The 13143-nt window shown below is 39.8% G+C and overlaps 1 protein-coding gene across 10 annotated transcripts in view; it reads left to right on the top strand.

The window, feature by feature from the left end:
- The window catches only part of ADAMTS3 (ADAM metallopeptidase with thrombospondin type 1 motif 3), a 114987-nt gene that overhangs the window by 79659 nt on the left and 22185 nt on the right, over positions 1 to 13143 (top strand). For 9 of the 10 annotated variants that reach the window (XM_015861762.3, XM_085546859.1, XM_015861759.3 and 6 more), the window contains 3 exons: positions 8744 to 8827; positions 9975 to 10131; positions 12253 to 12358. In XM_015861762.3, the coding sequence (XP_015717248.2) occupies positions 8744 to 8827; positions 9975 to 10131; positions 12253 to 12358 (347 nt within the window). Of the gene's footprint in view, positions 1 to 8743; positions 8828 to 9974; positions 10132 to 12252; positions 12359 to 13143 lie in introns of those variants that run through there. The other variant, XM_085546858.1, reaches the window with a different exon arrangement.

Raw genomic sequence — 13143 nt, 5'->3', positions numbered from 1 at the left:
TTGGCTTCTATAGGCTTAGTTAACTACTGTGATAGTTGTGTTACATAAACACAAGCAGTGTTGATTGTTGCAAGACAGCAGAGTAGTAATGGAAGAGTCCTTTGTTTGTCTCTCAGTCAGTCTCTTTCCCTGCTACTTGGCTAAACAAGAAGCTGTATTTCCTATCACAACACAAGCTACAGATAGCAGCAGATAGCAAGATGTTTGTTCTGTAAATGAAATTCTATGGGAACAAGCCGGGCAGCTTTGTTAGGAGTGTTCAGCAACTCTGGGGAATTATATTTCTATTCCTTTTGCACAAGCAGAAGTAAGTGGGAGAAGTGGGGCAGTGACAGCATACATTTGTACTCCATTTCTTTAGGACGTGCCTTGGGGAGTGGAGCCTTGGTATCCTATTAGATTACCTTTTGGAGGGGGGTTTGCTGAGAGACACTATTAATGCAGGAAGATTATGCGAACTTTTTATTTAAAAAAAAAAAATCTACCACTAGGTATTTGCATAACACCTAAATAATAAAAGATGTTAAACTGATAAAATTGGAATGTGTCAGCTTACACAAATGACTGTGTTAACAGTGCAGTTGCTTCTGCCAATACAGTCAGTTCAAAAAGTAGCAGTGTAAACTTACAAAACTGTTTTGCAGATTTTGAAGTTCTTTTACCTTTAACTTTCCTGTTGACTCAAAGTCAGCAAAGCTAGAGCAAAAGTGTATTTCTCAGACAAGTTGCCCTTGGTTTCAAGGGAGTTTTGCCTGAAAGGCCTGAATGAGGACCTCAGGACAGGAGTCTGTTTCTACTTTCCTTATGTAGTGAGAGATTCTAGTTGAAAAACAATGGGAAGAAGTATGTAAACTTGATACATTCTTGATAGTTCCTAACTTCTGTTTTTAATGTAAAGGAATAAACACACAGAATGAAGAAGTGCCCTAAATCATAGAATCATGGAATGGTTTGGGCTGGAACAAACCTTTAAGATCATCTAGTTCCAGCTCCCCTGCTATAGCAAGCTCCCATTTAGTGCGCACTGTGCAATGATTGCATCACACTGGTACTCAGACCTGGAGAGCTGAGGCTGAAAATGTGACCCCTTGTGTCTCAGAATAAAAGTGAGTTGTAGTGTCTAGAGAATGTCTCTTGGCTTCCTTTGTCAGCTCCTCAGTTACCTAAGTAAACTGTCTCTTCATAATGAACGGTACTGCCAGCAATACAAATTCTGCATATATGACCAGAGGTACTGCTTAGATACAGAGAAGATCTATCAAATATTGGGAGGGAAGCATAGAGCTAGGATTGGAGTGTACCTACAGTTATAGTCTTTTTGTCTTAAGATGCCATTTACCTTTTAGATGCTTAGAGCCAAGTCCATTAAAAAAAATATCTCAGCACCTGTCACAATGCTGTCTCAGTTTTCCAAGTGCACAAACACCCGGACACGTTTGAAGACCTGTCTACGCATTGAGTTTCTAAAACGAGGACCAGCAATTGAAAAATGTACTCCACAGAATTCGGCTGGAAAAAAAAGATCTTGATATGAATTTAAACCAACTGATATCTTTTCCAGCATTGCTCTGTGTAAAATTATAACAACTCTGTATAGGATTATACTGCACTATAAATCTAGAATAAGAAACTCCAGACATAACACGCACATTGTAACAGAAAAACAGAATTCAGTCTGCTAAGTTTACAACCTGGAGCATTGTTCAGTCTTGTCACCTTTCCTACTGTTTCTGTAATTGGGAGCTTAAATATTTTAGTACTATTTCAGTATGCCTGGGGAGCTGCTCTTTAACGATAAGTGAATGGATGCTGTAGAATCTTGGTCTGATGAAAAGGATCTGTTGAGTAATGTCTGTGCCTTTGGTTTGGGAGCCCAAAGCATTTAATCATAACTTCCTCCATTCCTCTGACATTCACACAGAAGGCTTTTGACTCTGGTATATTAAGAAGTGGAGTGTGAAGATCTTGAGGAGAAACAAGCCGTTGAACCTGGACTGCTTTGTGGATCAGGGCTGAGACAGGAATGAATCAGCAGCAGGACTCTGATGGCTGGGAATGCATGTCTACTATTGTTGTTACTTGAAGTTTCTTTTTTAGACTGGAGGGAATTAGGAAGCACATGAGCAAGTAGTTGCTTATTCCTAGATCATCAACCATTGAGACTGCAGCTGTTGTTGGCAGCCTAATACACTGCTGACATCAGCACACATGGTTTGGCCTGGCTGAACTTGACCGATGCAGAAATGAACCTGGATTTAGGGTTCTTTTTCAGGTTTTGATCTACTGCTGCATAGATTCGAGATTTGAACTTAGCTCATCTCAGCTTGCATTTTTTCCTAAAAATGGGAGGAACCCTTGGTTACCCTACAGAAGTATAGTGGGAAACCACATAGAGCACAAACTGGCAGATGGAAATGGGTTGCTTTAGGACTGAGAAAATCCCAGCCTCTCCTTCCTTTCCTGCCTCTCTTCCTCTTTTCATTCTCCCATCCTGGTCGTGCTCCAGAGCCAGGCAGCCCTTCAGTAACCAAGTGGGTCTCTCAGGAGCTAGGCCCTGCCTTGTCACACGGCAGTGTGCCGCACTGCTGTTGAGATCAGGGAAGAGAAGAATCAGTTTTCACTATTTGTTTAATGTATTATGAGAATGTGGCACTGACAGTATATTGCATGCTTCACAGCTTGCTCTTTTGTGTTATGTTGTCTCTCACAACATGGTTTTCCTCTCCTCCATGCTACCTGAGAGAAACCTCTAACAACAACAACAAAAAAAAAGACATATTTAAAGCACTGCGTTTAGTTTAGAGGAAGTTTGATTTTTAGCTAACAAAAGAAGAGTGAAATATTCATGATCATTTTCAGCAAGTGGTAGCAAATGCACTTTGTAAAGCAGTCACTTTAAAAAACTCCATGTTTTCAACACTGTTTCCTTAGATTTGAGATACAGGGTCTCCTTTGTTAGGCTTGTGTCATTTGTTACTCGCTTGGTAGGTACGTAAGATGAAGTTTCCCTGGATTAAAGTAACTGAGATCAGGCAGACGGGCACATAGGATACCAGGTTGTAATGGGGGATTCTAAGCAAGTTTGGGCTTGTCAGTATTTATGTCTTTCTATTTTTTTTTTTCTTCTTGAGAATAAACCAAAATTAGCTAGTAGAGCGGTACTTCTGTGCATCATTCATTCTCACATTGCAGAGAGAATTCCACTTCTGGCAATCACGGTCAGCTGAGCACTGCAGCTTTGTGGATGTCACCTTTCTAAATAACAATTCTGCACTTTTGTCCATTAGTTTAGCACAGAAGAAAATGTCCACATTTAATTTTGTTTCTTGCACAAAAAAACATTTCAAGGAAGTGACTATTGAAGCTGCTTAGTGCTGAAGTTTGTGGAGCCTTCATGATTCACCTCGGTAGGAAAAGACGGTTCCAGAAATGTCAAAACCTTTATACCTGCAGCTCCTTATCTCCAATAAAACTTTATCTCCCTTAGGTTTTTTTATGACATGGATAGGACCACCATGAATTTTAGTGCCTCTCATTCACTCCAACTGGAAGTGCGTGGCAGGGCCAAAACACATTGAGATATCTGACTTTGTCTGTTTCTAACCTGATCACATGCTTAAATGTTACCAACATTGATAAAGGAGAAAAGGTAGATTGAGGCTCATTCTTCTGTGAGCTGTTCCACATGGAAATGAGAGCTAATGCTGGTGACTGCGTAGAGCATGCATAAATTAGCAGGTAATCTGCAACATTTTTCCATGTGGATCTGCTGGACTTTCCTTGCTAGCAGTATTTCAGAAATGTCAATTCCAGATTTTCCCTGAGCAGTAACTTATGACTGTGCTAAACTGCACAGATCATTGGTGTTACTGAATAACGTGAAGTAGGAGTTAAGGCAGTTTGGGCAAACATGGAAGCAAGAGAATATTCGAATGCAGAAGCTTTGAGAAGAAAAATAATGCCTTGATGGAAGACTTGCAAGGAGTTGTTTTCTTTTTATCACTTATGTTACTGAACATCAGCACAGACATGAGTTTTGAGCAGTCTTCTCTTTCTGTTGTCAAATAAGGACTCTTGAAATAAGCAGTCACTGAATGTTGTATTTAGAAGCTGCCATCTCCTCTGTGTCTTAATTAGCCCATGGATGTTGTGGAAGAATTAATAATGTGGGTTGTTATAAAGCATGTCTTTGTTCTTTGCGTCAATTAATGCATTGCATTGCTGGTAGGAAATGAACTCCAGAAAGCAATCTGTTGCATTATTTTTCCTTTCCAAAATAAATCTTCACTGAAGATTTTAGAATATTGGCTTTTTAGTCTTAAAAACATTTAGCTTTGCAAACAGCACAACTGAAACATGGTGGAGTTTTGTGTTTTCTTGAACATCAATGGCTCCATCTACTGGGAGTACATCCCCATGCAGTACTGGTGCAAGGTGAAAGACCTCATCCATCAGGAGCTATAGGTCAATTACAGTGAAGATTGCTACTTCTTTTAGATTTAATGTTATTTTATAACAACTAGGTTTTCCTGTCAAGATTTTAACAACTTAATAATTGCTACAAGACTTAAAGAACATGCAGTGGAAACAGGAGTCACAACTCTATTGCAGAGCTACTTGCAACTGCGTGCTGCAGTCTCACTGCAGACAACTGGGCTATGGGTTGTGTGTTCAGCTGGGAGAGGCAGCTTGTATTCTCTCACTTGAAACTTTGAATGGTCATATTTCCCAGCCTGGTTTTCTGTGAAAAGCAGGTATGCTTGAGTTTCATTTTCTCACATTCTCACATTTCCAGATCACAGTCAGCACCAAGGGATGTTCTTTATCAGTAAATAACCTATTCTGTAGGTACTGACAAAGATTGTAACTTACCTTGTTGTCTGTCAAGGTCATGGGTTCGGAGAGCTATTTCTATACTTTTTCCTATGTATTAGTTTGTCAGTTTTAATCTAATTTTGCCCTTAGCCTTTGCTAAAGACTAATGGCATATGAAGTTGTCACCAAAAGAGGTCATCTCACTCCTTGCTTTTTAATCTAGTATTTTGTTCCTGTGGATAGTCAGTAGATCAATAAGAGGCTGCATTTTCAAGCTATTCTATTTCCAGTAATGCAAAAAGTATATCGGATAATGTTATTAATCATTAGATTCTGAATTACTCAACTTTCCTGCTAATCAATGAACTGCATTTCCCCTTGCACAAGTCAGACACAGAAAAGTAAGTAATTTAATCAGGCCAGAAAGTCCTTGAGGCCGTATTGCCCCCCAAACCCAAGGGCAGTCAAATGAAGCATTTGATCTAAGCAGGGAGGAGCTTACTGTGACTGAGCAGAGGAAAACGTCAGCAGATTTCTTTGGATTAGCCTGAAGCCCCTGCCTGCACACCATGAAGGGAGGGAGGGTGGGCAACCACAAAAAGGAATTGCACAGTACCTGCACAAAAGCAGCCGTACATCATCATCTCTCTGACTGTCTCAAATTTGAAAGGCCAGCTACTAAGAGCACGTACTGCTAGAGGTGCTCAGAGGAATCATCCAACCTAACCTGGGAATGTGTGGTTGACTGTGCGCCAGTAGGCTGCAATTGCTGTGTCAAGTGAAAAGCCAGCTGACTTTCTTTTAGGGAGCAGTGTATAGCTTGAGGATGTCTTTGATTTCACCATTGCAGTTTACAAGTACATCAGTTTAGGAATGTGGGTTCACCCTTGGCATTCATACTGTGTAGACAGGTGAGTATCCATGGAAGCCCTGAAATCCCTTGATTTGTAGTTATCTCCCTTTTCCAACGCTTCTTACTTAGCTGTAGAGTTTACTGCCAGGGATATTTATGTTGTCTGTTTGAATAATTATCCATTCAGTAAGCAGATATTTCCCACTTTGTATGTGGAGTCTCCTAGTTGTCACCACTGTCCCAGGCGGAGCACTGATTTACTTCTTGTGTATATTACTATTGAATTCAGCCTAATCACTTTTTCCTTTTAAATGCTACACCAGAGTCCGTATGGCCAGCTGGACATCTGTGATATGTTTCCAAAGTTCAACTCAGACAAATCAAGCTTCCTGGGGTGTGATTTATATATGCATTTTGTACCAGTACCAGTATCTTGGAATGTCATTTGTTTTGCCAGTATAACCACAGCATAGATGCAATTACAGCAGTCTGAAAGCGCTACAGTCTACACCGACAGTTTTCAGCACTTATTTTGATTTGTGGCCTTCTAGCAAGGTTGCAGGTTTCCAAAATTTCCTGTGTCTAGATCATGAGAGCCTATATGGGCTCGCTCCTCATGGGAATCCTACCCATGAATGCATCGTTCCAAAGCGGTCCACAGAAAAAGGTTGTGGAGAAATTGCTGAGGAGGACTTGAAGCTTTCATTTGTTTCCAGAATCCTTTATGTCTCTTCGAAGGTCACTTGTGGGAAGTTTGTTGTTTCTTGGCACAACAGAAGTTGTGGACGTTTTTCTGAGATGAACTTTGGTGGAAGCAATACTATTGCATTGCTAAGGAGAAAATGGGAATAATTGAACTTTGGAATAATTGCTTCATGAGGCGAGCAGTCGAAGCTGTGTGCTCATTTCTTGTAAAACTGTCCTGCTGACAGTCTGTTCTCAGTTAGTCCTGAAAGGGATTGCATTTTTTAAAACCATGGACTGAAATCACTGTGCCAGGTCCCGCAAGCTGGACAACTCAGAACGACCTTTTTCCCTCAGGGGAAGGGGAAAGTTTTGTTTAGCCTAAGTTAAATAATAGTAATAATAAAAAATCTCTAAATATTGCTCAAATATACCAACCTTGCTCCAAACAGTGGTATTTACTTTTCACCGATTACCCATAATATAATATTTATTTTGTTTTGATGGGAATAATAACTTCATTGATGAGCTGCAGATGTTTTAGTTTCCTAATTTATAACCTAGTGAAAGGACATTTCTCACCTTACCAGGCACAAAGAAGGTCCTCAAGAAGAACAATTTCTAACCTATCATCTGCATGGTGTTTTTTTTTAAACTTAAATTCCACTAATACTCTATTTAGAATTATGTGGTTACTTTTGTACTAATATGACTTTAAAGCTCAGGGCAGCACTATTAGTTGCTTCTGAAATAAATTATTCAAAACTAAAACAACGGTGAAATATTTCAGTTGTTCAGAGAACGGTGGAACTGCCACGTTACCTCTGGATGTCTGTCATATGGCTGTGCTCTCTAATGGGATATAAGCTGCTCTCCTGTCAGGAGAGTGTTGGAAAGCTTCTGCGTGTGTGCCTACTCTGAGCTTCCCTTCCTGTGGGTAGTGGAGGATATTCAGCTTGCATGAGAGCAATAATATTGTTATTTCCAGTAAATTGTTTACTTTCCTCTAAGCTTCTAGATACTTGATTTCTTCAAGATCTTTATAGTTTTGCAAGTGTTGCTGGAAAGTGTTCAGCAGACCCCAAATGTATTGGGTCACTAGTGCTGACTGAAGGAGCAAGTATCTGATCTTTATTTCTTTTGGAAATCAAACTGAAAGCACTGAAATAAAAAATCTGTCTTTAAATGATATGCACAGACCTCTTTGGAGACCTCTACAAAGCCAGAACTCTTTTGTGAGGGCTCTTTGTGAGATTTTAGTTTTTCTCTTTCCTGTGTGTTTTCTACAGCCCTTGAGGATGAGAGTTTTGATGTCTCAAGATGATGTCTTATGTATGGGTGTTTTCTCAGGCTAGCGGTTGTTTTTAGTGTGCACAGTAAGTCTTTCCAGATCCTGTAAATGTTACATGCTTTCATGCAGTTGGTGAACTTTTAAAATGGAATGTGTTGACTTGCAGAAATCGAGTGTATTTGGAGATATCATTACTCTGTGAGGTATACTACAGAGTTTATGTCTCTGGCAATGCTGTTGACTGTAGAATTTTTAGATGAGAACATCCAAAGCATTTCTGGGATTTGGAAAGACTTTGCCCATTAATTTTAAGATTGATCTAAAAGCAGGAGTGTTATTCAGACCTTTAAGGCTGAACACATGCTTACATGTGTGCAGAAATGAAGTTGCGTTGATCGTGTCATTGTCTGAATATTCTGCCTTCCCAACCTAGAGCTTTAAAGTGCAGAAAGAGTGAAAGCTACTGGCAGAAGAATCTTTTACAGAATGAAAAATATGCGCTCCCTCTCCCCACTAAAATACTCATCCCATGTGTTTAAAATGATTGAAGTGAGACAAATGGTTGACAAAGCAAATAGGAGCAGAATCTGGAATTCATACACAGTTAGAGTGGCCAGATGGCAGAGCAGAAGTGGCCATGCGGGCTGAATGGTGATGGTTTTATCTGCTGTTAATGCAGATTCTTATCTGCTTTTAAATCCCTCAGTGAAGGTCACTCTACTGCCATAGTCTAGCTTTCAGAAATAACTTCATAACCCTCATTATGTTTATCGAACAAGTGAAATTAAGCATTCAGACAAGTATCTGCTGGGCTTGTAGTCCTTCTTTCCCCAAACAGTTTTTTTGTTGGCTTTGATCCAAAGGCCATTAAATTTGAGAGGAGTCTTGAAATGTGCTTCAGAAAGTTCTCAGTGAGGGAGTGTGTGATGACAGGAAGTATAGTCTACATTTCTAACTGCATGGAAATGATTTGAGACTTGAATTCTCCTATGAGAAAACTAGTGGTAGAAGCACTTGAAATAACAGATACATGGCCGTGGAAGTTCCCTTTGTATCATCCATGATTTCTTCCTTTTACGTTTTCTTTTTTATTTTCTCAGGTGAATGAAATTTACCATGATGAATCCTTGGGTGTTCACATAAATGTTGTGCTGGTCCGAATGATCATGCTGGGCTATGCAAAGGTAAGCAACCCTCCAAACCAGTTCTTTGCATTCATCATCGTTGTAATCATAGTTCATGGGACTGCAGGGCAGCCTGACTTTTTGCCCTTGTAAGTCCTCAGGGAAGCAAATTACTTTAGTAGTGGCAATCATCTTGACTGATCAACACAAGTTGCTGCTGCCCTGTCTTCACTCAGTCTTTATAGAAACTATTTCCTTTCCTCATTGTGTTGTACACTCCTTTTGCTGAGTTACAGCGTACTCTTCCACTTTCTGCCCCAGACTATGCTTGTGCCAACATGTTGATTTTGTTGGTATAATACATTCAGAGAGTTTTGAAACAAATACTTGTTACGTTGTTCAGGATGAGAGCATTGTAAGTGCTGTTTGACATTTGATGAAGGTCGTGTCCCTTCCATTTAACTCAGGCACTGAATTTGAGCAAATCAAAAGGCTGCTTTGAAGTTTGCCTTGTAATTAAATTTGATCACTTCCTTTTGAAGTATTGAGCTCGTAGACATACTGTAGCAAAAGTCTCACAGAACCAGATGGCTAATCTCTGTAAATCAGTACAGATTTACTGGTGCTATAGTGTTTTACACCAGTTGAGGCATTGTACTCTGTGTTTATGTTATTCACTTCCTCCACACAGGCTGTATGTTGTCACTCCACTGTCATTTAACTCAACTGAGTCACATTGTCTTCTGGCATTTATCCTACACACTACAGGCTTCATCTGGATATTATTCAAGCATGTTGCACAGAAGGGCTGTCATTTGTTATCATTTTAATAGATGCTGTAATTACTCGATACACTGTCCTTAAAAAAAAAATCTTAACGATGAGCTGTTACTTGTGCACACTCACTGTTACATACAATTGCATTGCTATAAACAGTAGCATTCTAATTTGGCTGCTCTTGAACGTTTCCTTGGCTCTGCCTGGGGATCTAGGACAAGAAAGCAAAGAGAGAATATCGGTCCTTTTTTATGGATCAGTCAGTGTCCTGTATACTCATTTTCTTTTCTCATATCAAAGAGGACTATTATGACTTAGAGTGATAGGGAAATAAGAGAAACAGGAATGTGGCTGGTTCTCCACGAAAATCAGAACCTGATGAAATTTCTTATCTTTAGTAGATCCTAGTTCTAATATATTGCTTTTTCAGTCCATTAGCTTGATTGAAAGGGGGAATCCCTCGAGAAGCCTGGAGAACGTTTGCCGCTGGGCTTACCAGCAGCAGAAGTCAGACCCCAATCACTCTGAGCACCATGATCATGCCATCTTCTTGACTAGGCAAGATTTTGGACCTGCTGGTATGCAAGGTAATGCATCTGACCCGGAGCAAAAGTATCGGGACTTTGGGGGTTTTGTGTGTGTGTGTGTGTAGTGTCTAATAGAAAACGAGAAAAAAATGAAAATTTCATTGTTGTGTGACCCAGAGAGATTAAGAAATGTAGGCACTGATTCAGAAAATACCTTAAGTGTTCAATTTTAAAGATAGACTGAAACCTGATCCTGTTCATGAAAGCATGTATGCTCATAATAACTTCCAGTTTCCTATTTGGCTCTAGAAAAGGCCCATATGGACAGCGTAAGCATGTACTTGTTATAGCACTGTGGAGAGAAAGTACTCACTCTATTTCATTTTACATGCTTTTTTAAAAAGCGGGTAGTCCTTGCCATTTATATCTAACTGGAACAGATTAAATCTTACCTTATAGTGTGTAAATTGCTGTTTCCTTTCTTCAGAGAAATATATTTCTGCATGTGCATGCAGGGCACATAAGGAATTCTCAGTGCACTTTGCATTCAACTTCACTTTAATTTTATTGCATCATTCACAACTTATTTTTTCTTACAACTGGCTTTTGAGCTCATTTGATATTTCCATTAGTCCTTATCATGCAAGGAACTAATGATAATGGAAAGTAAATCCACAAAGTATGATTTATATCAGTGCAGAAAAATAAGGGTCTGGGTGAGACTCCTGAAGCGTTACTGCTCTGTGCAGCATTGCAAACTAGTCTCATTTTTTATTTCTTTGGTTCTCATGTAATTGCGTTCAGAATATGCCCCTATAATCATTTACCCAGACCAAACTAGCGCTCATCTCCGATGCTGCGGTCTGTGGTAGGACTGAGGGTTCCTCTTAGCAGACACATTGTGGCTTTGTGTGCTTCTTATGTCTGCTTCCAGGTGGAAAAAAAGACTAGAAAACAGAGCAGTTTCTGAAACAGAGCTGTCCAACTAAATGTCGTCATCACTGCAATAAATCTAGTACTGTACAGTCAGAAATGTCCTCTACCTTCCGTGTCTCAGTTTCCTCAAGAACACTGCTTCCTCTCTGAATGTTCTCTATATCTGTTGCTGTAAAGATAAAATCCCTTAGCTCCTCCTGCTACCTGAGCCACACGCAGAGCTCTGGTGCTGCTCTGCAAGTGGTTCTTCGGCTTCATTCTCTCTGTCAGCCACCATAGTCTCTTCTAGTGCTATGCCCAGTTTCTTTGCCTTTGACACAAGTTCTGCAACTTTTCCTAGAAAAAAGGCCCCCATTCATTATCTAGTCATGGAAAAGCAGTCTAAGATACATGGTTTAGCATGGTGTCAGTAGTACATTCACTTCTGATGTCCAGAATTTACCGATTTTTGCTTAGTACAGAAATATTCTTTATCAAGGAGGCTTTTCAGATTTTATGCTGGTGAGCTCTTACTGGTTGAGGCATGAATCTGCTTCTCCACACAGCTTTTTGAAAAATGTGCCGTGTTCTATCCATCCGGCTAGAGATTTCATAGGTGTCTGTGTTCAATTTCTTCATCTTTCAGGGTGAGGCAAGAGTGCTGAGACCTCACTCATGCCTGGACTGGCATTTCAGGATGAGGTGTTAGGCAGTCTCCCCATTTCAGAAGGATTTTGGCTTTTGCTGAGACCAAGGCATGTAATATGTACCAAGCAGTGTTTAGGTGGTGGTATTAATATAAACACGTGCAAACAAATGAACAAGAAACAGCTTATTTTTGTCTGTAAATTTAATTGAATGGGAATCTTCTGCAGTTTCTTGTTGTTTTTTTTTTTTATGAGAGCATAAGTGCCTGATGTAGTCCAGATGTATGCAGAATCAAACCTAGTTTGTCAGAGCCATTAACACTGACAGAAATTACAAAGACAGGAGAAATTCACGATCAAAGAGAATCTTTGGTTCTTCTTGGGCAGTAAATTTGGTGGGGTGTCAAGCGGAACAGGCTGTCCAGAAAAGCTATGGATACCCCATCCCTGGAGGTGCTTAAGGCCTAGTTGGATGGGACCCTGGGCAGCCTGATCTGGTGGGTAGCAAACAGCTGGGTATTGGAACTGAGTGGGCTTTAATTTCTCTTCCAACCCAGGATGTTCTATGATTCTATGAAATGTAATGGGTAAAGCAGTCAGACATGATTTCTCTCAATAGGATATGCTCCTGTTACTGGCATGTGTCACCCGGTCCGAAGCTGTACTCTCAACCATGAGGATGGGTTTTCATCAGCTTTTGTTGTTGCTCATGAAACTGGTCACGTGTAAGTCTAACATAAAATTAGATTAACAACAACATATGGTGCTGCATCTCCTTTTTACTTAAAGTGATTTAATTTTAATGGCTATGTGACAGCCATCCAAATTATATTATCATCTTCTTGGAATGCATCAGTGGCTTCAGCAGTGAATAAGTGAGGGAAGAAGAGAAGGGAAAGAAAGGGCAGGAACTCGCTTTCTGTAGGGTGACGGTGAGATAATTATGAAAGAAACCTGGAAAGGCCAGGCAGTAGAGATGGTAGCTTACCAAGCATCCTTAAAATTCTTTCTTCTCATTGATTGAAAGTGCTGATTTATTAATTTGTTACTTCCTAAGGAGTGATAAAATGTTAGACTGAGAATAATAGATTCAAGAAAGATCTCTGTCAACTGGATGAATTAATGTCATCTTTAAGTAGCGCAGGCTTCTTGTTCAGCTCAGTAGACTCTATTGCTGGGTTGTTGTTTTTTTTGGCCAGAGTAATGCAGGAGTTTAGCCAGTTTTGAGATGACCATGTCACTTGCACAATAAAATACACCAGATGCATACATTTGGAAATCTAATATGCTAACATATTTAGGTCTTTGGATGTACAGCATTACAACCATGTTAGCTCTATGTATAAGTTGGTGCTTTTGATAAGTGAGTGTACTGTCATGAATAATTAAATGTCTGAATGAAATGCTCAGTGGTGAGCAGAATTGCCATTTTCTGTTATCGAAAGTAGTAACTGTCATCTAATTAGTTAGTTCCTAAAGAGTATTTAGAGAGTCCTTATATTTTGACATC

The sequence above is a fragment of the Coturnix japonica genome, chromosome 4, assembly GCF_054131305.1.
Source record: "Coturnix japonica strain WE chromosome 4, WE-NBRP24, whole genome shotgun sequence".
In the NCBI taxonomy this organism is placed as follows: Eukaryota; Metazoa; Chordata; class Aves; order Galliformes; family Phasianidae; genus Coturnix; species Coturnix japonica.
Note: the sequence above shows the minus strand (reverse complement) of the source record. Positions and strands in the feature narration are given on the sequence as shown.